We start from the raw sequence: 27,216 nt of genomic DNA, 5'->3' as shown, positions 1-27,216 counted from the left end.
CTGCAACAACCAGCAAACACCAGTAAAAATTCAGATAGCCGAGATCAAGAATACCCCATCCCTCTCCTCCACCACCCCCAAATCCCTTTCGAAGCCATCGCACTTCCAAACTCCTTGACGCTCTCAACCTCATCCAACCCAACATTGATCTTATCCCTGGTGCTGGCGCTGCTTTGCGCATCTTCATGTACAAGCTCACCAGTTTTACTAACAAGCTGAAAGTCCTTATACCGCAATCTCTTCACAACACCAACCCACTCCTCAACCTGCCCCCGCTCCGCACCCTCAACATACATGATACCCGGACAGCCGCCGGAGCGGAGGAGGACGGCGACGCGGTGGGTGTCGGCGGCGCGTTTGAGGGCGGAGACTTTTTTGCGGGAGGTTATGTGGTGGGTGCGGATTAGGGCGTTGAAAAGCATGCTATGTGTGTAAGATGGGCATGGCGAGGTGCGGTGGGAGGGGAGAGGTTGATTGAGGAAAAGATGGTAGAGCGGAGGGAGCTTAGTTCTTGGCGGATTAGTCAGTCAGGTGGTGGGCTTTATAACGTAATTCCCTGCCGTTCGGAACACCCGCCCGTTCGGAACACCTACCCCCATTAGAAATTTTTGCATAAAAATTTATCAACCAAAACGCATCAATTTAGCTATATCTGACGATTTTTACATTGATTGATCTTATGGCCAATTTCCCTACACCCACTACACCTTGGTAGAGCCCTGGTTGCTGGCTGAGCTAGTTGAATAGCCTCATCGGCCTGCTCATGCGAAACGACCCGATCAGCTTCAACTAGCTGATTTAGCTGCGTAACTAGCTGTTGACCCTCTTCAACTGTCAAGCCTCCTTCGTGAACTATTTGCCGATTTGACCGTGTGCGTTTCTGGCGTGTTTTCTCATTACCCACGCGTAGTCTAGCGTTTTCATGCAATAATAACGCTGTTGAATGAAGCTGTTCGTAATGGCCCTTGATGATTTGATCTACCAGCGTTTTTAATGGGCTCGGAGGGCTGTTTGACCGTTGTCTTAATAGATCTTTGAGTAACGAAGCTGATTTTTCTAGTTGAACGACGGTCCTGGGTGTTTTTGGGCTAAAATGGCTATCGCTGGTGGTTGGCCGGCTATTCGGTGGTGACGGTGTTTTGAGTGAGATATTAAGCTTCGAAAGTACCCGTTCTGGGTCAATTGGAACAAGACCAGTAGCTGCGAATGCACTTTGAATAATATGTGGTTGAAAGGCCTCGGTACGCGCCTGGGGGTAATCATTAAGGAAGTCGAATTTGTCGATAGTGTTATATGACCAACGAGCTAGATCGCTCACGAAGCGGCCGTATGCGCGTTTTAGTATAGCAAAACAGCCAACGTCAAGCGGTTGTAAGAGATGCGAAGAGTGTGGAGGCATACAAAGTGGAATCACATTGTTTTCAGCGCAGATTTGGTCGAATTGAGGTGTAAGGTGGCTACCGTGGCCGTCAAGAATCAATAGCCGATATCCACCCCTCGCACGCGCTGTAGTCGCTGGAATAAAGAGCTTTTGTAGCCAACGAAGGCCAATTTCATAGGTTGTCCAGCCGTTTGGCGAGACCTCGATACGCCAGTCTTTTGGAAGATGAAGCTGTTCGTCGAACCAAGAAGCGATGAAGTTTTTGCCTTTGAATATCACGCAAGGCGGTAGCGAATAGCCATCAGCGCTTACTGCTTCGATCGCAGTAACCCATTCACGATTACCCGGTTGTAAAAGCGCTCGCCGACCATAATATTCAGCCCTTGTAACTACCCGTTGTGTAGATATAAGACCCATAGCGAAGCCGGTCTCATCAAAGTTATAGATATCCCCCCGTTGGATACCATTCTCATCAATAACACGTTGGACGGTCGCAAACCAGGTTCGTGGTGATTTTGGGTCTTCGTTTTGGGCGCGTTTATAATCGTAGCGTCGTGAGAAGGTTGAACGAAGCTCGTCTCGTCGGTTGACGAAGCTTGATGGCCAATTCTTGCCTACTGTAGCCGGAGGGTCGTCACCACGGGCAGCCAATAGAATATTAGCCATTTCTCGCACAGTAGACGGCCTAGGCGCTGCTCCACGTGAATCCATAGAGAGTATCCATCTAGTAAGCGAATCCTCTTCTAATTGGGTCAATTTATGGCCTGTTGGGCGCTTATCGACGCGTGAGGTTTGGCCAGTGGCGCGTGAGTGTAGTGTGGTGAGTGGTATTTCGTATAGCTTCGCTGCAGCGCGAAGAGAGTTGATACGGCCATTTTTGATATCTCTAAGGGCTAATAAGATCTTGCCCTCTTGATTAGCCGATTTCTGCGCTGATTCGGCGCGTTTTGGTGGCATGGTAGGTGGTTGAATTAGGTGGGTGGTTAGAAAGACGCGTTTTTGGATGGGGTGTTCCGAACGGGCGGGTGTTCCGAACGGCAGGGAATTACGTTAATGTCAGTTGGAGGAGGGTCGAAGCTGAAGTTGTTCTGTCGAGAAGTGTGAAGGAATTGCTTATTTTGTGTCAAATAATTTATTATTGGCTACATCTAGGCGGATATTGCATTTTGTATAGTTCTGTAGTGAGCGCTCGGCTGTATTTCTCTTAGCGGCATCTACTACATCATGCCTGGAGAGCACGAGTATCGGGAATGCAGCCAAGCCGACTGGCCAATGACTGCTAATATGAGCCATTATGCGGCCACTGCAGCCACTATCATCTATACAGGGCAAAGACTAGCGTAGCTCGGTGGAGTCCAATACTGGAGAACGGAACGCCCATTACGGCAAACGAGCCGAGAAGAAAATGACTCCGTGGGGTCTCCGCTTCTTTATCCTTTGTCCCCCACACTCTCTTCTCACTGCACCTGTGAACATGGGCACCGGCGAACCGCTCCAGCTTGCACCAGTGGAGAATGCAGAGGGAATCCAGTCTCTGCTGGACGAACATGGATTGGAATATACCCTCAATGGAGAATTTATTCGCTGGTCCGTCTCGAATAAACGGCATCCACGCAATTGGCCCGCGTCAAGAAAGATATATGATACAGGGTTGATTATTTTCTTGGATTTGTTCACGTATGTATGTGGCCCCTCTTTCTTTTAAGAGCAGAGCTGATTTTTGAGCAGGACGTCTGTTAGTACAGCGGGTGTATGTATACCTCTTTCAAGTGTTGCCGTTCTACACTGACATGACTCAGAGCTCAGCAGCCGATCACGCCCGCCATGAATACGGTATTGACAAGACACTGGCGATTTTTCTCTTCGTCTCGCTGTGAGGATCACCAGCATAACCCATAACCTGCATGACTCATAACTCACCGCTACTGCAGCTCCCTCCTCGGCCAAATGATCGGCGGTATCATCTTCCCAGCCTGGTCCGAGGCCTTTGGACGCAAAAAGCTCTACATCGTCAGTACAGGCCTGTACAGCGTCTTCTGTTTGATTGTCGGCATTATCCCGTCTCTCGCGGCCGTCGTCGTCGGCCGATTCTTCTCCGGTTTTCTATCTGCGATTCCCGCCATCGTCGTCGCGGGGAGCATTGAGGATATGTACAACTCGAAAGATCGCGTCTGGCTCATCTTTCTCTGGGCCATTGTCGCGAATATGGGCCTTGCGCTTGGTCCAATTATGAGTATTTACATCACTGTCTCGCTCAGCTGGTACCCACACCCACCCTCTTAACTTCTACACCTGCTGATATGTGGTATAGGAGATGGGTCTTCCGCATCGCAGCAGCCGTAACAGCGCTGGTCACAATCCTCCTCCTCTTCATCCACGAATCGCGCCCGTCCTCCGTGCTCGAAAAAGAAGTTGAAAAGATCCGGCAGGCCACCGGCATCACCACCCTAAAAGCTCTCAACCCAGATCACACGCCCGACTTAAAAACCTTCGTCCGAATAGGCCTCTTCCGCCCAATCCAACTTTTCTTCACAGAACCAATCGTCTTCATGGTTGCTACCATGTCTGCCGTCGCCTTCGCCCTAATCTACCTCTTCACCGAAGCCCTCCCCCCAATTTACGTCTCAATGGGCTTCTCAGATACATCCGCCTACCTCCCGTTCCTGGCCATCTGCATCGGATTACTCAGTGGAATGCTAACCCGCATCCAAGACATCCGCATAATACAAAAATACAAAGACCAGAACATCCCCCTCGAACCAGAACACAAACTCCTCGGCTTCTCGATCGGTGCACCGATCCTCGCAGGGGGTTGTGGTGGTTCGCGTGGACCATCCCGCCACTCATCACGGATGTCCACTGGCTTGTGTCAACAGCCTCCCTTGTACTCATCGGGTACGCGGTGAACGAGTTTGATTCTGTATTAGCCGGGTATCTTGCGGATAGTTACATGGGCTATGCAGCGAGCGGATTTGCGGCGGTGCAGTTGCTTAGGTCGAGTATGTCTGCTGCGTTTCCGCTGTTCGCGACGGAGATGTTTGAGGGGCTGGGCGCGAATGTTGCGTCATCTATTTTGGCGGCTTTTGCGACGTTTTTTTGTGTTCTGCCCCCACTTTTTAATCGGTATGGACGGCGCATTCGGGGGAGGAGTAAGTTTGCGAAGTATAGTTTGGAGGTTTATAGGGAGAATGGGGTTGATAAGAATGGGTATTAGCCCCGCCGTGTGAGATTGATATGACTCGTTTGATGGGGTTTGTGCATTTCGGTTGTTATTAGTTATTTGGTTCATGGTAGAGTTGGAATAGATCAAAAGTTCATTTTTGTTTTGGTGTTGAGCTTCCTATACCTAGGTAAAGTATTTCACACGGAAGTCACCATTGGGATCGAATCAAACTATACTTGATCATCCTCCATATCCAGCACGTTCCAAAATGCATCGCAATAGCCGCGCTGTGCTGACTCTACCTGACAATGGAATTATCGATCATGAAGTTGAGCTCCATGATCAGTCACTTTGCTTCCCCGGGGAGAGAGAGAGAAACCGGACGATGCTTGACGAAGCATGTTTATCGATGACTTCAGCTTCTTGTAGGTGGAAAGCATTGTCTCCATCCTGTAATCTCGAAAATGTGTTTGGAAACAGGTCTTGGGAATCGCGAGGCGGCGATGATGATTTTATCACTCCCTTTCAGCAGTGCCATTTCGCCGTCTCAGTGGGGATACTTACGCTGGACATGAATATCCTTCTTGACGTTCTGGGTATTCTGGTACTCTGCATGGGTATTTGCAAAGGCGGATAAGCGCGCCGGTTTTCATGTCAAAAGTCAGGTTGTCGTTGCCTTGCGTGATCTGGATTCCAGTGCTATCATCCATGAATACTTGTCATCTGCCGGCTCGGGTCGAGGTGAACTGGGTGTTATCGTGCCGGGGCCGAGCAAGTTGGACGCTGCTGGCGACTATCTGGCCTAGCCAGATACGTTGACCTCCTTTCCAGCTTAAGCATTACACCAGATTTTCGTCGTCTTATAACCCAGGTAGGCAAGATTAGGGAGGTTCGTACCCTCCCCAGCAAATTATAGCTCCCAACCACTACCGGAAAAAAGGTCCCCGTGAACTCATACGGTGAGCCTGGGCCCAGGCTCGGGCGCTATTTCTAGTGACACTATGCTGGCCGAAATATACTGTTACAACTTGATCCGGTTCGACAAGGAGACGTGACGCATTACAATAAAGTCTTGCTAATCGGTAAGTTGGGCGTACCGCGGAGGCAGAACGAACCGCTTCGATGGCAAATGCCGGTAGACAGGTACAGTCCAAGTGTGATATACTGGAGGAAGTGTCGCTTCGATTAAATCCAGAGGAGTCAGATCCGAATGGATTGGCTCTGTCCAGACCGGCTGAGGAACCCATGGGTCCCTCCATTCATTGCTCAAGAGATCCGGGATTTTTATTCATAAAGGATTCACCCTCCTCAGGTTTGCACAGAACATTCTGATAAGTAGCTGGATTAAGAGCAGCTAAGAAACCATAATTAAGATATCCTGTCTGTTTTCCTGCTTCTTCTGCTTGTGAAACTTGTCTTCGAATCAAGGCAGTCAGAGATACGCTTCGTCCAGACAGACAAAGCTTGAGAAGAGTGATCTGCCCTCAGGGTCGTGAATCCGGAACCATCGGTCTGTCCCTGTTAACAACAGCCAATCTTTTAGGGGTGCTGCTTTGTGTACCGGCCCTTCGAAAGAAACAGATTCATTCGGTGCCTACAGACGAGAATCTCGAAGATGGAGAAGGAAGGAGAAAGAAAGAAAGTCCACCAGAAAAAGAGGGCTTAAGTACCCAGCAAACGCGCACCAGCAAACGCGGTGTGGAAACGACCCAGAATTATGCCTCAGGCACCCTTACACGAGATGAGGCTATTCCCAGGTTCATCCGTCACACTTTGTACCTTTCGTAGAAAAGTGCAATTGGGTGGAGTCGAGTGTCGGAGGAGGTAGAAGTCCCGCGCGACAGGAGATGGGAGAGCAGTGCGGCAACATAGTATCCAGGTCCTCGGGCTGGATTGAATCACCCATTGGCTCCGCGAAAGAACCCCTGCATTGGTGACTAAAAGCTGAAGATTAGAGGATAAGAAGATTTGATGATTCAATCAGGGCCTCGATTCCCAGATCGTCTTCGAAAGTGGAAGGAGAGAAATGTGGACTCTCTTGAGGCTCGATTTTGTGCCCTTTGTCAATATCGCGTTGCCCAATATCGCCGGGGTCTTCAATACCGACCGGGGCAGTGTGTACATGCATTTGCATCATGCATATCAGATGTCTTGGAGAGCAAGAGTGCGAAAGATTAGTTTCAATATATCGAAACATAAATCAAATCCAAGTCTGCCAGTCCTCGTGGCAGGTAGGTGGTGAAATTCCATTCTCTCAGACTATGCTGGATGACGATCTTTAAGCTGGATATCCTGGCACGGAGATGTGGTGGGAGAAAGATGTGGTGGGAGAAAGATGTGGTGGGAGAAAGATGTGGTGGGAGAAAGATGTGGTGGGAGAAAGATGTGGTGGAAGAAGTAGGAGGATCATGTGAACCGATGCTTCCTAACAGTGCCCCATCAAGACGGTGCAACGCCCTCCTCGCGTGTAATCGTGAAAGCTTTCAGCGGGAAACTTCGGAATTACCTGTTTCTTCTGCAGTAATAGGATCGATCCCGTCAACTATCATGTCCGTGAGAAGAAGGAAAACATCCGATCTCTCGATAAGTTCTGTGCGAACGTTCGTGTCGATGGCCGAATATGCCATCTCAGCGGAGATATGCTCCGACCGAGCAACAGATGATTCGGATCCCGATCCTTCATGACCAGCTTTCTTCGGCTTTGCGCTGCCAAAACCCAATGGTCCACAAATGATGCGCCGAAACTATTGCCAGAAAATCTCGAAGAACCAATATCTGATGTGGAACCACTGGGCCGCGCTTTGCTGCAAAGTACCAAGCGGACTTTCGCAGATTGACTTGCTACCTGCCACTCATAATACAATGACAATGGACACATGAGGTCTTCCCGATGTAGGTCGACAGCAGAAGAAGTCATGTAAAGTTGGGGTGGACCACGCCCGCGGAGAGAGTGTTTTGACGGGTTCCAAAGTTCAAGTCTTTTGGGGAGGTCGAAGACATGGATCGTCGATATCCGAGGGAAGGACTGGGATTTTCGGGATATACGAGAGCTCATAATTTACTGTCTGTCCCGAATCATCGCCCCCCTAGTCTTGATAAAGCTTGTAGCCTGCTGGCGCCTCCCTCAAGAGGGCAGGTGTTGTGTCTTCAAGAGCCCTGGCATTCCTGTAAGCCGCCACTCTCCACACAAAGGCTACCATAGCTCTACCCACCCAAGGGCTGTAGTATGGTCTTTCGGAATTTTTGTTCGATCCTTCTGAATGTCTGCAGACTCCGGGGAGACTCATACAGCACCAGAGTATGCGGAGTGAGTACCTTGGTTGTCGTCACTCATAGTGTTTAAGTTAGACAGACACAATAAATCCTGCTGCGCGTCCATGTTGCACTTCCAAGGAGAGGAAAGCGTTCGTTTAGAATTAGTTTGACTCTGTGAAAATGCAATCCTGAGCGTTGTTTTCAGGAGACACAATGGTGTCAGAACAGCCAAGGTCTGAGAACTCCGAAGATACTATACGCCTGGCTTTCACACGCTGCGGAGCGACAGTGCCAGGACGCGAGGCAGGCTGTAGAAGCACCGCATAAGAGGAATGCTAGGAGCTCAATGTCCAGACGGTAGCAGGTCCATCGGGGGTTCACTCACCCAGGCTTTCACAATCCCTCGGCGTTGAGCATGATTCTGTTGCGCATCAACCGCCGGAGGATGTGGGCCGATTTTTGTTGCAATCTGTTAATCGGAACAGATGTGGCTGTTAAATTGTGATGGCAGTGACAGATTGAATAGTTGTTTCAATTGTTTGACGTTGATGGCAAGGGCTGCTATCGGATCGTCTTCGGATGTCTCATAGCGGATTGCTGCTTGGCGATATTCATAGACCTCCCCATTGAGCCCAGTGTGGGCTTTCAAAACTAATTTGCGGCCACGTTGCTTAGATGGACCAAATCTATAACTTAATATACCACTTCCATATGCCGTTCTGGCCATGAACTGAAGGCCATGGGAGCTTGTCCCAACCCGGTATGATATTCCCACTCCTATCTTTGAGTGGAGTATTGGGCAGGTCTCTCGATGCTGGAATGAATGACTGTTCTGGCGCAGACTTTCCATGTTCCATGGAAGAGTGACTTTGTGCATCTAGTCTGAATTCAAACATTCGAGAGCAATCACCTCCGTCGCGCCAGGGCAAAGGATTTCTTCCTGCGTGTGACGGATGAACCTGGGAATAGCCTCATCTCGTGGAAGGATGCCTGAGCATAATTTTGGGTCGTTTGCACTACGCGTTTGCTGGGGACTTAACCCCTCTTTTTCTGGCGGACTTTCTTTCTTTCTCCTTCCTTCTTCATCTTCGAGATTCTCGTCCTGTAGGCACCGAATGAATCTGTTTCTTTCGAAAGGCCCGTAACACTGCGCACCTTTTGCTCGATCTGGAGGCTTGCGCACTTGACCCCATCGTGCAATTTAGTATGCTGAGACGCATTCGTTTTGCAGGTGGATTTATTTCCGCAGTATTATTACTTTGCTCGTGGACAAGGAGATCCTTTTGTATTTATCGGCAGGTCATGAGAACCCTCATTACCGTGAACGTTCGCTGCGTGGTAATTTGCAAAAGGTTTGGCTGAAAACTCCAGGTTTTTGAGGTAAAGCCGTTATGAAAACGTTCAATAAATTGTCGTGATGGTGTCCGTATTGAATCCGAGGTCGGGAAGGAGAGGTTGTGAAGAAGAGGTTGTCGAGGTTCGCGTCAGAGCCGGACGATACTTCTTCAGTTCCGGTGTGGTGGACTGTCAGATGATCATCTTGGCTTCGCGAGCCAGCTCAAAGCGCGTCGCGGTTTTGATGATACGATCGTCGGTCTTGTAATATCGATCGTTCAGCGGGGCTGTGTGTGGAACGTAGTCGGGGTCGACCGTGATGTTGATTGTGTGTGGTATGCGACACGAAGAGGTATTCTGTGTGCCGGGTGCATAGCTTGGAAAGCTCGATCCGCAGCCCAGACAGCCTGGTAGAAGAGGATGTGAGCGCCGTCCCTCAGTGAAGTGAAAAATTCAAACTCACCAGCGATTCCAGGAGAGATCTCACCTGGGTCCTATTGCACGAATGGCGGCGGCAAGAAGATTCAGTTGAAGCTGAACGTCTTCTTGAATCCAGGAACACTCCTCATAACGATAATGTAGCTGATTTCTTCGAAAGAAACGAAGGAATATGAGTTCATTTTGACGTTGATGGTGTCGATATTTGTGATAGAGAAATGAGGTTGTGATTAAGCTGGCTCGCGTCGGCAGGCCTGATAGTGTAGGGACAGGAAGAGTATGAACGAGGAGGAAGTGTAGGAAGAGAGTCGGAAGCAGGTCGTCAGGTAATGAAAGATATCTCACTTTTATCTCACATTGTATGATCTTCATGGTATCATTTTCGTGGCTGTGCGGAACAGGACTCTTCTCCAAGCTTGAGTCGTAGACTCAAGGCATGATGAAAAGGTGTATAAACCCACGAAGGGTAAGCCAAAGAATACGCGGGAGAGACCCCCAGAAGGTGCCTCAACAAACAAGCCACCGCGCGGTGCAATGTGGTGGTCGGTCTGTGGTGAGTCGCCCTCATGACCGCGGCCCACCCCGACTAGGTAAGTATGAAGAGAAAGAAAAGAGGAAGTTACGGAGAGGAAGGCGATATTTATATCTCCACGGATCACGTGGCTGCTGTACTGTTGAAGCGGAAAGCACAGGCTGTACCACGAGAGCCTCAGGCAGGAGCCAAACAGATCACCCTCTGGGTTTAATAGAGCCCAGAAAAGACTTATATGTACCTTCTGCAGCAGCTTGGTCTTGAGTACTGGAATATTTATCACCAAACATTTCACGCTGAGTATTTGTTAGAAGCTGGCCAATAAAATATCAAACTGACAATGTTTGTACGTGACCGAGCGTAGGGGTCAGAAACAAACTATTCGAGGATATATGAAACATGACCAGGATAGAAATGTGACAGCTCTAATGAATCCAGACAGATATCAAGCAGCTTTGGTCGAAATGCAAAGTTGCTAGGCAGACGCAGGCCAACCGCCAAAAGTGGCAGAGACTTACCGCATTGAGTACTACAAACACCGCATATCACCATTTCCATGTCATTTCCAACATACGCGTTGAACGTGAGCTCCTTCCTTACAACATTTAAAGTCGATAGTTTTCATCTCCCACTCTGCTTTTTTATCGCCTTTCTCTTCCACCTTAATCAAGTCACCACCTCACTCAGCTACTTCCCCTTCGAGGGTGCAAGTCCACAATGGCACCCGCTAAGAAAAAGTCCAAGGTCACTTCTCTCACCAAGAGGGCCTTTGAAAAAATTTGTAGCGCCCTCGAAAAGTCCATTCTCGAAGAGGAAGAATCTGCCAACTTCGTCTGCGCCGGCGTCATTCCCGTCACCAAGACCGGTACAACTAATAGGCAAGCTGGTTCATCTTCGAGTCCGATCAGGATCTTCTGGGAAAGGCAGAATCAGAGCAACCTCGCGATCCTTCCAATCGACACCCCATACCTCGGCCCCTGTTCCAGTGATGTGGTCCTGGGCCAGCTGGTCGCTGATTGCGAGGCTGCTAGCTTTGGCAGACGGGGTGAAGAGGTTATGGATCCTGCGTATCGCAAGGTTGGCAAACTTGATCCCCATCGATTCGCGACGATTTTCCACCCCGCGGAATTTGCGATCTTCGATGAGATTGAGAAGTTTCTTGCTCCCCAGCTGAAGATTTGGGATAACGATCCTCTGGCTCGTCGTCGGATCCGTGCAGAGCTCTACAAGCTGAACGTAAGATTTGACTTGATGATATTTCTTAAACCGTGCTGGCTGATGCAATAAAAGGTGTACTCCAGTCCCACTGGCCTCTTCCAAGCCACGTTGATACCCCTCGCTCGAAGAACCAGATTGGCTCGTTGGTTGTGTGCCTCCCATCGACCGAAGGCGGAGACCTGGCTGTCCGACACAACGGTAGAGAGAGACTCCTCTTATGGGCGGAAAAGAGTACAAACTCAGTTCAGTGGGCGGCGTTTTACAGTGATTGCGAACACGAGATCAAGTCAATCAGCAGTGGCTATCGGCTCACACTGACCTACAATCTCTACATTTACGAGCCGCTCGAGAAATTGCAGGTCATCTCTCCCACCGAGTTGGAGTCGCTGATCTTTTATGATGATTTGAAGAACCTCCTGAAGACACCATGATTTCTCAAAACGGGTTCGTACCCCCACCAACGGTTTTGAGGCAGACTTGACTAATAATATTTCTGTAGGTGGTGTCTAGGCTTCTTCTGTTTCCACTGCTACCCCCACAACTTGGCGTTAGCCGATTCCATGATGCCCGGTGGCTTGAAAGGCGTCGACTCTCACCTCTACGCCATCCTGCACTCCTTCGGGCTCAAGGTCGAAGTCCTCCCAGTGCTAATTAACAACGAAGAAGACTATTACAACAATCAAGTTAGCTCCAACAGCACCGATGACGGAAAAGAGCCTTACGAATATCACACCCCTAGTCTCAAAGTGCACGCGCGAGGGAATTCATTGGAATTGGACCTGCGAAAAACTTCGGCGACAAAGGAGACACAGCTGTAAGTACTGCCGGGGGGCCACTTTAGGCCTGGGCCAAGATTCCCCAACGCTACTGACACGTGGAACAAGGTTATCAACGACAATTGGCCTCAGCGCGAGTTCAAAAAGCCTATTACCTGGATTACCATGCCAAAGATGCGAATTCGAAACTCGCAATAAACTACATGACGTACGGAAATGATCCGTCCACGGCGGAGATGTATTCCTTTGCCGCGATTATCGCGACCATCCATGAATTTGGTAAGCGCCGGGCGGGAATCGAGAAGGCCGAACGCCAGTAAGTTGCTGTGACCGTATGGATGATGGTTGCCAGTTTACTTGGTAGTTTTATTCGGACCTGGTAACCTCACTTTCAGCTATCTGGCTACAATTTGATTTCGGGAAATGCTTCGTATTCAATGGTCAAATAAGGCTTGCAATAGTCAAAGCTTAAATTAGGCACCCTCAGGGGTCTGTGAGGCATATTCATTGGCATAAAGTCCGCGGGTTTTCACTTTTTCATCATGCTTAGGTCAATGACTAGAGCTTGAACTGAGCTAAAAGTGACAGCATGTAGTGAAAAATCTAGCATCTTCCCAGCATTCTGGTGGCAGACTACAGGCCAAGCAGCATGCATCTGGGCGAAGCCCGGGTAGCGGACTCGGTCACGCTTCTCGTAACACAGGCACACTCTCGTATTAAGATGAGCGAACCCTGAAAGAGATCCGACAAATGCAAAAAATGATCGGTATCTAATATTGGCAGTAAAGAGCGGCCTCGCGTGGAACGTGTAAATGTAGATCCTCAATGCTTAGGCCAGCCTTGGTGTTGCTGCCTCAGGCTCGCATATACCGGCTTTCTCAGCAACTCCTTCTGCAACGTCAGCCTTGCCAACCTCGTTTCTGCTCATTGCTTTTTCTGTCAGACCGGACATTTCTGCACTGAACCCACTCTCACGCGATGACAGGCCGCACTGACCACCGTCAAGATGCAATACTCACCGTCAATTCTCCGCTCAAAACAGCAGCTCCAGCCCGATCGACGCAGATCGGGCCATCCACCTATAGCTTGCCAACCATTAAAAAGCCCTTGACGAGATAGCCGCCCGAACCAACGCCGACTGACTCAGTCCATGCAGCCCAGCAGCATACTGTAGTAGCTCGCAGCTGTCGGAACCGCGTTCTTTGGCTCGTGTGGATCTTCTCCTCTTGGCTTCCCAATTCTGCTCGGTTCCCGCGGACACCGCGGGCCCTCTTTTCACTGCTCTTCAAGATTTGCCTCCGCTCTCCAGCGACTTACCCGATCCAGGCAAGGTTGCGCAGGCGCCTGTTTCTCCAGGCGGAGCCCTCGTGGGCCGCTCGTGGCTGGCCCTGACTCTGGGTTATCATTGGCGCGCGAGATCCTCGGCGGATCAGAATTGTCACGAGTCAGTGTGTTTTGATGGCGGGCCCACCCGGCCTTTCTCCAGCTTTGCGATTTCTCAGCAAGCTTTGAGGGTGGTGATTGGGTGCGGACGTATTAGAGTCAGAATGTAGCTTGGCTTCCTTTTCCGGTTTTCTCGGGACGGACTGGGCTCTCCGAGATGTTACGTATGATATTTGAGGACGACCGCTCGCCATCTCTTTTTTTTCTTTCAGCACAAAGATGCAGTGTGTTCTGTTCGGCTTTTCATCATAGCATTTTGTGATCGGTTTTTGCGACTGGGTACATCATGCCCGCTCCTCTACACTCTCGGCCTCAGCATTCGTTTACGTCGGGGCAGGAAGCTCCATCCGATGATCACGGGCCTCGTGTGCATGTCTCTCACGCGGACGAGGATGCTCTCGCTGATATCCATCGCACGTTGACGGAAAAGAGTCAGCCTGGCGTGCAGTATGCGGAGCCCCACTCTTCGTTTGACAAGTTCCTCGAGGAACAGGTTCGGGGAGGCAAGAAGCGTTCGAATCTGGGTGTTAGTTTCCAGTCGGTGTCGACATGGGGCGATGGGGATGATCACGCCGGCGTCAAGACACTGGGAACGGCTCTGTGGCGCACTCTGACTTTCCAGGATATTTACGAATGGACTTTTCAGCCATGGGTGTCATCGAAGAAGCCTGAAGACGGACGTCAGCTTATCCGGGACTTTTCTGGGGTGGTTGAGAGCGGCGAGATGATGCTGTAAGTAAACCCACGTTAATGACGAGGATTTTTTCTAAACTTGTATAGCGTGCTTGGACGACCTGGTGCCGGCTGCTCGACATTCTTGCGAACAATTGCAGGCCACCACTCCTCTTTCCTCGGTGTTACAGGCTTAATCGATTATTCGGGTTTGAGCCCCGAGGAAATGCGCAATCACTACCGTAGCGCCGTGGCGTACGTGCCTGAAGACGACGTGCATTTTCCCACTCTCAACGTGAGACAAACTCTGGAATTTGCACTGCAGAGTAAAACGCCAAAGCGCTACCAGGACCGCATCCCGCGGTATCTAGAAATCTACGGCCGTGTGTTTGGCATGTCTCATACCATGAACACCCTCGTCGGTAACGAGTATATCCGTGGTGTATCCGGTGGTGAACGCAAGCGTATCTCCATCATTGAATCGCTCGCCACGGACTCTTCTGTGACATGCTGGGATAACTCCACTCGAGGTCTTGATGCCTCCTCTGCCCTGGATTACGCGCGTAGCTTGCGAATCATGACCGACACCTGCGGAAAGGCGACCCTCCTCACACTCTACCAAGCCTCGGACGCCATCTACGAACTCATGGATAAGGTCTTGCTTATTGATGAGGGAAGAATGCTCTACCAAGGGCCCGCCAGCCAAGCCAAGCGCTACTTTGAAGATCTAGGCTACGAATGCGCCGAGATGCAGACCACCTCCGACTTCCTGACTAGCATTACCGTGCCTGAGCGACGACGATTTCGTCCTGGGTGGCAGGACCGCGCGCCCAAGGGACCGATCGAGCTTGAGACGGCGTTCCGACAAAGCGTCGCATTCAAAAATATCGAGCGATCTGTTGAAATGTACGACGACCAGCGCGCTGGCGGGAAGTGTAGTGGATCTTGCCAGACATCGGAGTGTGGGAGCATTGAGGAGTTCAAGCGGACGATGCAGAGTGACAAGTCTCGCTTTGTCTCGTCCAAGTCTCCATACACTATATCACTGTTCAGACAGGTTGTTCTCTGTGCTCAACGGCAACTGTGGCAGTTGAAAGGGCACATGAGTCCGCTGTATATCAAGTTCATCTCTTGTATTGTTTATGGTCTGCTGATCGGGTCGATGTTCTACAAGCAGCCGCAGACAACGGAGGGGATGTATTCTCGTGGTGGTGTCCTCTTCTACTCTTCGATTCTGCTTGCTTGGCTGCAGATGTCGGAGCTTGAAGACGCAATGCAGGGACGTGATATCCTCAGCCGGCAGAAGAAGTTTGCTTTTGTCAGGCCGAGTGCTGTCTGCCTGGCACGGGTTATGCAGGATATGATATTATCTGCTATACTGACTCTGTTGTACCTGATTGTGATGTACTTCCTGTCGGGGCTGCGTTCGGATGTAAGTATGCCCTCGAAGTTTGGAGGCGAGGCTCTGCTAACGAGTTTAGGCTGGGCCATTCTTCATCGACTTCCTTTTCATCTACATCTGCACGGTCTGCCTCACGGCCCAGTTTCGTGTTTTCGCAGCTATGTCGAGTAATTTTGAGGTCGCACTACGCTACTGCGGTGTCTCGGTTCTATTCTGCATTGTTTTCGGTGGCTATGTCTTGTCCGTTGACAAGATGCTGCAGGATGTTCCTTGGGTCGGATGGATTGCGGTAGGTCAGTCTATACGATTACATACCAGCATATACTAACGAAGCTGTAGTATATAACACCCGCATTGTATACCTACGAATCAGTAATGGCAGCCGAATTCCACAACGTTAACTTTACGTGCGCCGCCTCGTCAATCGTCCCTTCAGGATCCAACTACACCGACGTCGCCTACCAAAGCTGCGCTTACGCCGGCAGCAAGATCGGTAGCACAGTCGTGAACGGCGACGATTACCTCGCTGCTCATTTCGGATTCTACTACCGCCATGTGTGGCGCAATTTTGGAATTCTCTGTCTGTTCACGTTCGTCTATGTCGCTCTTACTTGCTGGCTTAGCGAAGTCATGGAGTGGGAATTGGACAGCGCTGGTCCCACCCAGTACAACAGTTCGAAGAAATGGTTCAGCCAGAGGAAAGCTCGGTTTGATGAGGAATCCTCTCCTGTTTCGGTTGATTCCAAGGCTTCACCGGCTGAGTCTCAGGGTGTCAAGCCTGAGCAGTCTCTTGCTGCGACTGAGTCTACATTTACCTGGGCGGACTTGGAGCTCAGTGTGCAGATCGGGAAGGAAAAGCGGAAGCTTCTTGATGGTGTGAATGGTTATTGCAAGCCTGGCACTCTCACTGCGCTAGTTGGAGCGTCCGGAGCAGGCAAATCGACTCGTGAGTCCACCAAAGAGATTTCAGCGAGACATAAATTGACATCAGCAGTGTTGACGGCACTCACCCAACGACCAAGCGCTGGCATATTGACCGGATCAATGTACGTCGACAACCAGCCCATCGACGATTCTTTCAATCGACAGATCGGATACTGCCAGCAGATGGACATTCACGACGAGAGTAGCACGATCCGCGAAGCATTCGAGTTTTCCGCACTCCTCCGCCAGGACCGCGATACTCCCAAGGAAGAGAAGTTGGCGTACGTCGAGACAGTACTGCACACGCTGGATCTCGTGGACTTGCAGAATGCAGTGATTGGATCGTTGGATATTGAGAAGAAGAAGCGCGTCACGATCGGTGTCGAGCTCTGCGCTCGTCCGCGATTGCTGCTGTTCCTGGATGAGCCTACGAGTGGACTGGACAGTCAAGGTGCGACCAGCATTGTTGCGCTACTGCGACGACTGTCGGATCAGGGACTGGCTGTTCTCTGTACTATTCATCAGGCGAATCAGCAGCAATTTGAAGAGGTATGTTCCCCCGTTCTTTGATGTATGCTGGTTCTTACAGTCGCAGTTTGATCGTGTCCTCGCGCTCAGCCCCGGCGGCAGCACTTACTACTTCGGACCAGTCGGCGAGTCTGGCGAGACCATCTTCAACTACTTTAACAAACACGGCCACAACCCGCAAAATGTCACCAACGCCGCAGATTTCCTAATTGAAGTAGTCGTCGGCGGCATGAAAGACTCTGACAACAGCGTCAACTGGGCCTCCGTCTGGCGCGACTCAGCCGAGGCACAAAACGTCAAGAAAGAAATCGCCGACATTCGCACCCACGAAAACAAACACGCCTCCTCCGCACCATCCCTCCCACCCCTTCACCAACAAATAACCCTCCTCACCCAACGAACATGCCGCCAATTCTGGCGAACAGCCGAATACCCCTACTCGCGCCTCTACGCCTCCTTCCTACACGCCCTCATCAACGGTCTAACCTACCTCCAAATCGGAGACAGCACAACAGATCTCCAATCCAAGGCGTTCTCGTGCTTCCTGGTCCTCATGCTTGTCCCCGAATTCATCAACGCCATCTCCATGCGCTTCATCCTGAACAGAGATATTTGGCTTGCGCGCGAAGGACCGAGTGGCGTCTACAACTGGATCGCGTTTAGCACTGCACAGATCATTTCTGAGATTCCGTATGCCATTGCCGGCGGCGTTGTTTTTTATGTGCTGTATTACTTTATGGTCGGGCTTCCGCTGGGCTTTGCGGCCGGGTATAGTTTCCTCATGTTCTTCCTTTTTTTCCTCTTTGCTACGTCTTGGGGTCAGTGGATCGCTGCGCTGAGGTTTGTATCCCCCTCCCCACTCCACCTAGGTCTCCTTTTAACGTTTTATTGTGGCTGTAGCTCTGACTCAATGGTCGCCGCAACCCTAATGCCCTTCTTCATAATCATGTGCGAACTCTTCAACGGCATCCTCCGCCCGCACGAACAAATGCCCGCATTCTGGAAATACACCATGTACTACATCACCCCGTTCACCTACTGGATCGGCGGTGTCCTCGCCGCCGTCCTCGGCGGGACAGAGGTGATCTGCTCGGCGAGCGAGTTAACACTCTTCCAGTCCCCGCCTGACATGACCTGTGCGCAATACGCGGGTGACTGGTTGAAACAAAAAGGGGTCGGATATTTGGATAATCCAGATGCGAGTGGGGTGTGTGGGTATTGCGAGTATAGTCGTGGTGACGATGTGAGTTGCTCCGTTCTGATTGATTGATTACACCGTATCCTTTGGATTGGGGGGCGTTTGCTAATGTGTGTATGTGCAGTATTTAACCGGCATTGGACTTGATGAGTCGAAAATTTGGCCGTATTTTGGCATTTTCCTTGCCTTTACGGTTACTAATTATCTTATGGTTTATCTGCTTGTTTATTTCAGGTCTGTTTGGAGGAAGTGAGCTTTTTTAGAATGGATATGGGTGAGTTGAGGTGGAATGGGTTGCATAGCATCTATGAGCGATTATGTTTTTCTGTTAAGCGTTGAGATATTAAAAGCAGATGCATTGAGTATATCTTTTATACCAATGGAGTGGTCCACCCACAATAATTTTCTTCAAGCTCGAAAACTCTCAGATTCTGCAACTTGTATCTCGTATCGCGATACTACGAGGGTGATCGACAATATCATGGGGAGTACAAACGCTTCGCGCCAGAAGGTTTGTATCTCCTTCGGTCATATTTTGCTCGGTACGTATTACAGCTTACTAACCACTCTCTTCGTTGTTCTTCTCATCGAAGCAAATACATAAGCCAGCAATCAGTGCCGCATCGACACCAGGAGCGACAATAACAGCGTAGGTCTGTTGACCAAAGACAAGGTCACGGCCACTGAGCAGCTTCCGATCAATGCGAGCAACTGTCGCGCCGCTCTTATCATCAACTATATCGGCACTGTGGTCATACCAGCCGCCCTTCATTGTAAAAGTTACCGCCTTGCCGTTATGATCAATGAAAGAGGCAGTGGCCTTGGATCCGAGGACTGGGTCAATCAGTAATGCACACACAGAAAAGTATGTAAATCACCAGCCCAAGAGGCCCCCGAAAATACGTACGCTTCAGACTACTCTTAACCTCACAAATCTTCTTCTTATGAGGATCCTCAAGCGCATATGTAGTGTGGATATGCAGATGCTCCTTGACAATATCAAACAGGTGTTTACCCTGCGCATCCTCAACCTTCTTGCGTCCGGAAATGGAGACCCATGCCCCGTGTACCTTCAGAAGAGGCTGGCCATTTGCAAGCTTGATTTCGAAGCTGTCGCCCGTGACGGAGAGAACCTTTTCCTTCAGGACTAGTGTCTGCGGCTCAGAGGAGACGAATTGTTGGTTGATGGCAATCGGCTCGGCGACGGGCGCCAGATCGTGGTGTCCAAAAATTCCCATTGTGTTCTTTTCTTGAATGTTTGCAAAGTTGAGAAGTGATAACACTTCTACAAGGCTGAGAGTCGACTTGAGATCGAGATAGCGGGGCACTGCGTCACGTGCGGCTGATCGCGAGTCGATCTATCACGTGATGTTTCTGTTGACTCGTGGCGTCATTGGCGTCATTGGCGTCATAGTTCATGTTTATTGTCTTGCAAGTAAAATTTCCCAAGGGAAGATTAACTAAATCAAAAAACGGAGTCCCAATAAAATCTTGTTGAATGAGTGGGGTTGTGTATATTACACTTGGTGTGCCGAGATGCGAATGTGTATAATCATACCGCCCAACGACTGGGGATACCCATCTTGGTTAGATCCACAGTGTTGAGATGGGCTACGACGAAGCACTGAATATTGAATAAGGGCCTGCTAGACAAATCGACCTCAATGGAATTGACAGAACTTGAACTTGACTGTATCAAACTGTCTACATGCGATTCTGGGGGTATTTATCCCCGAACGGACGGCAAGCCCCTGACAGTAGTAAACCCCTCATAATCGGTCTCGATCGGTGCTCTTCCATGAAGATCCCCTGAATGTAGAATATCATGGCGGCAAGAGCGCTTGAAGCGCATATCAAACTCAGTGCCTCCGGTTTCCCTGGACAGGCATGCCGACAGAGGTTGGGAATGAGGCATCAATTCGGTGCCTTATCCTGGAACCTCAACACACGCTGCACAAGAAAACGTAGAAAATATTTTCACGATTATAAGGGAATCGACTGGAATAGTCTGTTCATCTGCACCTGATGAACTATGGAAAATCCCACAAAAAAAGAACGCAACTTGTTGGTGTTGCCCTTCTGGATTCTTTGTCGAGCCCGAGTGGGCTTTCCGCCAAGACTCGGATCCACGGTTAAGACCAGCCACGCTATCTATCTCCAGAAATAGACTAGATTTACAGCCACGCGGGTATAGATCCTGAGATCGACCCCAAAATTCCTGGTATTCGTTTCTCGGGGTGCGAGCCTACACTGGGGTATAATTTCCTGGCACATATATAAGACAACGAGGCGATACAGCGAAAGTAGCGCTCGTGCGCTGCAGGGGATCGTGGAAGATGGCTGCTTTCAGGGCATTTTTGGCGGGGCATCCGCTTCTTTCATCATGCCCTGGACCAACTACAAAAGGATCAAGAGAACAACCCAATGATAGCTTGGGGTAAGGCCGCTTATCGCAATTTTCCAAAAGGGTGTCTCAGGTTACCTATTCACATGCCACCGAAAGTGAGCCGCCAAACGGCCACCCCTTCCCGAACAAGCTAGCGCCGCCCCAGGGGACGGGCATAAATATCGTCTTCCCGGTGACCGTGACCTCTTCCTTTCTTTCCTTTCTCCTCCATACTTACCTGGCTTCAGCGGGCCGCGTTCCTGAGGGCGGCTAACCACAGAATGCTAGTCGCATTTCACACCCTAGCGGCCGCCTGTTTAGGCACCCTCGGGGTCTGTGAGGCATATTTTTTGGCATCCCCTTCGTGGGGTTACCTAAACTTTCTCATCATGCCCTGGGTAAACTCGAGCTTGGAAAAGAGGGTACTATAAATACTGCGTATGTAGTGAGCTCTCAAATTCTTAGCATGTGGAGCGTAGTTCATTCCTTACTATGACCTTTCATTCAGTTGGTCTTGAGGCTGTTCACAGGCGATGGCACAGGCTGTATAATGGTTATGCACTATTCGACACCGCACAGACACCAGACTGGATCATAAGCGTGATGAAATTCCTCAATGCTGTCCTCTTCTCTGTCCGAGACCTATCTCACCAACAGTGACGATCCCTTCCTCAAACTTCAATACGAGTTCGTTCGACCCAGCCTGCGTTTGCTCTCCAGCGGCACGGCTCTCATCGTCACCTAACATCACGGATCTGACTAGTCTCTCTCTCATCTCTCTGCGACAACTCCCGTCCATCGCTCGCGGATTATGACTGAAGGTTTGAGACATACAATATCCGTTCACCTGCGATGATCCAGGATCTCACTAACAACAACCCCGCCTGAACAGCCAGACAATTCATATTAATTATACGTTGTCGGAGATACGACAGCTATAATGCGGATACCCACAATCATCCGACGACGACGGCCTTGCTGCAGAACTCTCGCTAATCCCACCGAAGATAGCGACCGAAACCGAGGACTCACTGACTCATCCAAGACGCGCGGATACAAGCTCAAACCGAATACTGTCTCCCTGAAGACCGGGTTACTGAGAAGTAGACGGGAGGATTACAGAACAATCTCGTTACTGTGCTTTTCATGGGATCTTTTTGAATTGAAGGAGTGCCCGCCGCGCAGCTTTTCAATGCTGCGCGGACAGGGCGACGAAAATAAAAAGTTGGTTGCGGTCTTTTCGACAGTTAACCCAGGTCGTTATAAGATCCAAACAAGCATTCGTTGGGCGATGGCCAAGCCACGAGAAATGGTCACGCCTTGAATGGGCGGGAGATAGCGATTCACCCTGAATGTGAGACATCGCACGTTCGGTGAGAAGGTATCTTCCCAGGATGCGCATAGTCGCAAGCTGTGTCTCTTGAGTAGACCTTGAGGACGGATGATGAAATCGAACGGACATTCAACCGTCCTTCACGAGGATTATAAGAGCTCGCGATGTTCTCGTTTTGACAGAGCAGTCTACTTGCTAATCGGCCACCGTTTTTCAAAGTCTCGGAAAAGAGAAGAGACACGAAAGCTACAAGAGAGAGATTTGACACTGGGACGAAGGCCAAAAAAGACCAGAAAGGCCAAATATTGGCGCAATATTTGCGCAGACGTTATAATGATTGGCTAGTACAATGCCAACTGACCTTATGTCGTTGCGGCCAAAACGCAAAATGATCATGACCGGACAACGGAGAAACATCCTAAGCCCTGATCTGCTGTCAGCGAAACGCTTTACATCTGATGGTGGAATCTTGCGTCTCGAGAAGAGGAGTCTTCTAACAGACAATCGGTTTTATCTATGATAAGCCCAATTCAGGGAGCTTCGGTATCCTTGGCCTTTGCAGGAAATTACGCATCGTGTGGGAAAATGTGCCAAATACCAGCGGCCTAGAGGAAGGACGAACAAAATAAAAGAAGGAGCTCGTCGTCAGACGAAACTCGGACAAACTCACTTAACATGACAGAGGAATCGGAAGATGGTGTAGCGAGCTACTCGAGTCACCATTCTGCCTCACGTGATGGAATCCCACATCAGCACATACCGTGAGAGTTGTTTCAGTGCGACATGTTCGGTCCAAAGTTACAAGGACGAGGCACTCAAGCCCGGTCATGTGAAAGAAGGCACAAATACGGGGGTGTACAAAGCTGCCGGCCCGGCGCGACGCCCAAATGTATATCAGGCAGCAAGGTTGGAATACTCAGTGAGTACCCAAGGAATTTATTTGTTAGTGATGGGGTACGACAGACTACAGCGAAAACAAAAAAAATCAAGGTGGAAGATGTCCCCCTCTTCCCTCCCCCTGGGGCGACTGGATAGCCCTCTGCGAGAAAGTCGCAAACTGGAAGCTTGCTCACGAATTACAAGTTTCCTGAATAAAGCAATGCCACCAGAAGAAGAACTGTTCAGGTGGACCGCCAGGTGCAGCAGCGATCGAATAATTCAGAGGCGTCTTGCCAACGACCATGTGGCATACTTGGGATGAACAGCGTGATTATTGGCTATATCTTCACAGCTGCCCCCATGCCCTGTGATGTGGGACAGCACTCAAGACCCAGTACTTAAAATCACGGGACCTGGGCGGTGATGGGCTACACCTTACCTTCTCTGTTCCACACACCTTCTTCCTTTCCTTCTTCCTTCCTTAGTTAGCCAGATAGCTACGAATACAACGTTCGGCAAGCTGCACTCTGATTAGCTCACTACATCCAAACACCCAGGAACCCTGTTCGCTGCATTCTCGAAACACAGACGAGAAACGGTTGTGTTCGCGTTGAAGGAGTGTACTGACTGTTTCTGAAGAAGAATCGTCTGCACAAGAGCCGTAACATCTCTGGCCGTTGGCAATAACAAGTCAATGCCAGTGAATGCTGCTTCAATCTCCTATAAGAGAACATTCCGCCGCATATTGGGTTCTGTTGATCATCTGGAAATCCGGTGGGGCTTGTGTTTTTCTAGTCTCAGTACGACTCGACCTGATCAACACATGTATTGAAGCCAGAATGCCTCCAGCGCTTCAAGGGCAGATGGGACCAACTTAAAAGAAGATCTCTGGCGAAGTAGGTGCTCTTTTTGGGGGGCCTATGTCAAGTTGATACAGCCCGAATGGTTTTTGAAGACAATAACATACGAGAGAATCACTATTCATGTCTTCAACAGCCATTCAAATTTAACGACTCTCCGCAGAACTCCCTCCGAAGCGTGGAGGAACAGAGATCAGAGTCAGCCTATACGGAAGAAGAGAGTGAGCAAGAAGGGAAAATGGATCGGGAGCATGCCACGAAACCTCGGCGCACGCCCTGCATGGAGCTGCGGGTCCGTTCGCCTCCCAAGATACACCAAGCCAAAAAACCTCATAGCCGAGGACACATGATGGAAACACAGGAATTACGTCAAGGATGGAAAAAGGCTATTCCATTTGTTGCAGGGTGTGGTTGGAGAAACAAAAAAGTCGACTGGGAATTGATAATGGCATGGAGCCACGCTGGATACTGCGGTGGCATTTTTGTCAAAAGAACGTTTCCAGACCGTCGTTAAAGGATACACTTTAACGGAGCGCATTTAAGTTCCATATATGTCTTGACTGGAGCTCGCATACTTATGGCACATTCTAGCTGCAACCAAAGTCGAGTCAGCACATCTTCATGGGGTGATATCATGTTCAGGTTCCGCCACCTTCCTCTCTGCCAGTATATTTACATTTCTCTTGTTTATTCTAGCCAAAAGCAAGGCAGAAGGTCAGTTTTCATGAACAGTCGGATCAAAAACATCTCTTTACAATCACCACGTGCGGCATTTCGCAAAGGAAATGGTCTGTTAATTAAGGAGTAGTCGTGTCGACACAATGCGGCTAAACTTTGGCGCAATTGCAGAACTGGTCCAATCCAGCTACTGATAAGCAGTGCTTTTCAAACCGAGTGGCTATGCGTAGAGAATTAGTAACATTAATGTCCCATCGCCCAAGGAAGCTTCAATAACACATGGACAGTCCCCCCGGTCTACAGCGGTCCCTGCCACCCCGTCCCCTGGCAGGTTCTCCATAGGTCCATGGAAAACTGGAACTCCAGTCAGATCGGCTCCTGGATCTCGAAGGTTTCGATCTTGCACGTCTGTTCTGGTCTGAAGACATGAATGGAGCTTGTCTCTGGCCTCAGGGCGTGCGATCATGGTATTGAACTTCCGGTGCACGAATGCACGTGTCGTGAACGCCGGTTCGGCTGTCCGCCCGGGGCGCGGCTATACCGGGAAATGGGTTTGAGGCATATCCGAGCCATGTGACTGGGATATATTAAATCTGGCATGATGGTAATTTGCAAACTGGTAAAAGGAGTTGGAATGTCCCATCGTTCCTCATCACGGGCTTGACTGCAGCCGGAGCCCCCCACCCGGCACAACAGGACTTCATGTGAGCAGAGGATAAATCCCTGAAGTTGTAAGCCGGATAAAAACTACACCGGGGGATCAGCTGCGAAAAACGCAGGTGGATCACGGGAACTTCAATTATGTGTGATGGTTTCGATCTTGCGCCGGTATCTGAAGAGACAAGACATGTAGATCGTCTTCTCCCCTTTTCACGACGCGTGGGATATACTGAATTCGTAATAAATGTGCATCTGGGTGTATAAGCATTTAGAGATTCAACAGAGTCAATAAATTCCAAGGTATGGCTCGAGTATACCTGGACCTGGTAAAAAGGTAGCTCAAAAATGAGCCAGGGATGTCCCATGAAAGTCTCCCAGTGCCACATTCAATTCTCGCGATCCCAACACATAGTGCGTGGAACTGATGTGAAGTTTACCCGGAGATAGATCAGTTCTGTGCAAAACCTGTGATAGGCATTTAATCGAACAGAGAATTCGAATAGGCCCCATGGCCGACAGCGCTGGAGATGGGGTGGTGGTTTTGATATTCGTACTTTGCAAGGAAATAGGAGTAAGAGACCTATCCTGTTTCCGAAGAGAAGCGCAACTGGATGTAGCGTATACCTGGATGTAACGTATCCTCTGTTTTGTGTGATGAGTCGAGTGCTCGCCAGTATAGAATCACCGACTCAAATAACTTGGTATATTTGCATTGGTCAAGACTTGCATGACCTATGCAAACACATCTGTGATGAGTTAGTAGTCCCTCACTTCGACTCGGGATGTCCCATCTAGTCTCCAGCGCCCATTTCAACCCAGACTATTCCATCCAGCCAGTCACTTTGAAACCGATGTTAGGATTGTCCAAGGACAGATCAGATCCTGCGTGAAAGACAAAGAAGAGCCGTATGTCCAGGCCAAATGGCGACCCGGATTTTGCGCTTGGGACGTAGCAATGGTTTTTTTTCTTCGCCCTGGTCTGCAGAGATCAAGGATGGAGGCACGCCTTGTCCGTCTCACAGAGCGAACTTAGTGCATCAACTGTGAATAGCACCAATTCTCAGCTGGCATTGAGATGGTCAAATCCACTATCGAACCTCAACCCGTAGCCCAAAAATGGATCCGAGGACGTTGGTATACAGGTACCTCATCCTGCCATAATTTGGGATTGTTCGTCATCTCACTTTTACACCCTTGTTGACCAGGACTAGCAACTTCCGCGGCGGGCCCCCGGAGGGACCGATGTAGGAGGGTCCGAAGACAAATCGGCCCATTCAGCTCCCGGCCAAGAACGAAAGGATGTCCCGGGCAACGAAAGGGCTGGAGGGCGCTCGACATGAGAATGGAATTTGATCTTCGCCCCTGGATTGAGAGACACAGGTATGAGCCTCGCCTGATCCCCTGACGAGAGGCGGATTGACTGTGCAATCTTGGTGTGTTTGAGGCCTTCACTATCATGGGTGAACATAGCTTTTGTGAGAGAGAACACAGGGCCCATTTTCACTGAGGCAGCTAAAGGCTCTCATTTTCAAAAATTGATTGCAAGCCCAAAAACAGCTGTGAAGAAGCTTTTCGCACGGAAGTACCAAACGCAGTGTGTATTGGGGCATGTCCCATCTTAGCCATTGCGCGCCCCTGTTAACCCGGGCTAACAGTCGGTCCCGGATGGATGACTGAGAGATCGACATGATAGCGTCCTGAGACAGATCGACCTCTTCAGCTCTAATCCGAAAGAGAAAGCGTGTCCCAGGCAACGAAAAGGGGGAGGGGAAGGCGCTAGACATGGGGATGGATTTCGGTTTCCGCCCGGCTACTGGAGATGAAGGTATGATCCTCACCTTATCTTCCCTTTGCCAGGCGACTGAGTAACATACCCAGAGATTGGGATAGTGGATGGACCTCCACCAGGAAGGGAAAGCGATGAGAACAGAGAATGGGAAAGCAGCGAAGATCAGGTCGATGACGGTCAGCCAGGATGGGGACACAAAACCCATCAAGACTTGATGGGCAGCCCTACTGACCATGCGCGCTTTCGCTGAATGTTGGTCGTAGCCACCAGATGACAGTGTGTAATTCGCATTCGTTCAGAGTTCTCGGAATAGAACAGAGATGGCTCACAGGGGCGAATGGCAGAAGGATAGCTGTCAAAGCTAGT

General features: G+C 50.0%; 6 protein-coding genes across 6 annotated transcripts; 4 read left to right on the top strand and 2 right to left on the bottom strand.

The window, feature by feature from the left end:
* Nucleotides 1-44: 44 nt before the first annotated feature.
* On the bottom strand, nt 45-422 carry N7532_000097 (uncharacterized protein; the record flags this gene model as incomplete). The annotated part of the gene is made up of 1 exon (XM_056612601.1): nt 45-422. The coding sequence occupies one exon, from the start codon at nt 420-422 to the stop codon at nt 45-47; it is 378 nt and encodes a 125-aa protein (XP_056479825.1).
* Nucleotides 423-2,786: 2,364 nt separating this feature from the next.
* N7532_000096 (uncharacterized protein) lies at nt 2,787-4,595 on the top strand (the record flags this gene model as incomplete). Its single annotated transcript, XM_056612600.1, has 6 exons — nt 2,787-3,058; nt 3,110-3,131; nt 3,181-3,254; nt 3,313-3,642; nt 3,693-4,201; nt 4,258-4,595. The coding sequence occupies 6 exons, from the start codon at nt 2,787-2,789 to the stop codon at nt 4,593-4,595; spliced, it is 1,545 nt and encodes a 514-aa protein (XP_056479824.1).
* A 6,226-nt stretch (nt 4,596-10,821) lies between these two features.
* N7532_000095 (uncharacterized protein) lies at nt 10,822-11,753 on the top strand (the record flags this gene model as incomplete). The annotated part of the gene is made up of 2 exons (XM_056612599.1): nt 10,822-11,340; nt 11,406-11,753. The coding sequence occupies 2 exons, from the start codon at nt 10,822-10,824 to the stop codon at nt 11,751-11,753; spliced, it is 867 nt and encodes a 288-aa protein (XP_056479823.1).
* A 129-nt stretch (nt 11,754-11,882) lies between these two features.
* Nucleotides 11,883-12,512, top strand: N7532_000094 (uncharacterized protein; the record flags this gene model as incomplete). The annotated part of the gene is made up of 4 exons (XM_056612598.1): nt 11,883-12,136; nt 12,207-12,235; nt 12,273-12,414; nt 12,494-12,512. The coding sequence occupies 4 exons, from the start codon at nt 11,883-11,885 to the stop codon at nt 12,510-12,512; spliced, it is 444 nt and encodes a 147-aa protein (XP_056479822.1).
* Nucleotides 12,513-13,827: 1,315 nt separating this feature from the next.
* On the top strand, nt 13,828-18,518 carry N7532_000093 (putative ABC multidrug transporter; the record flags this gene model as incomplete). The annotated part of the gene is made up of 7 exons (XM_056612597.1): nt 13,828-14,273; nt 14,322-15,645; nt 15,695-15,904; nt 15,955-17,088; nt 17,129-17,907; nt 17,968-18,310; nt 18,390-18,518. 7 exons carry the CDS (start codon nt 13,828-13,830, stop codon nt 18,516-18,518), a joined length of 4,365 nt encoding a protein of 1,454 aa, XP_056479821.1.
* Nucleotides 18,519-18,824: 306 nt separating this feature from the next.
* N7532_000092 (LURP-one-related/scramblase family protein) lies at nt 18,825-19,503 on the bottom strand (the record flags this gene model as incomplete). Its single annotated transcript, XM_056612596.1, has 2 exons — nt 18,825-19,099; nt 19,173-19,503. 2 exons carry the CDS (start codon nt 19,501-19,503, stop codon nt 18,825-18,827), a joined length of 606 nt encoding a protein of 201 aa, XP_056479820.1.
* Nucleotides 19,504-27,216: the final 7,713 nt, after the last annotated feature.

The sequence above is a fragment of the Penicillium argentinense genome (genome assembly GCF_028826775.1).
Source record: "Penicillium argentinense strain IBT 30761 chromosome Unknown utg000001l_segment0_segment0, whole genome shotgun sequence".
Classification (NCBI taxonomy): domain Eukaryota; kingdom Fungi; phylum Ascomycota; class Eurotiomycetes; order Eurotiales; family Aspergillaceae; genus Penicillium; species Penicillium argentinense.
Note: the sequence above shows the minus strand (reverse complement) of the source record. Positions and strands in the feature narration are given on the sequence as shown.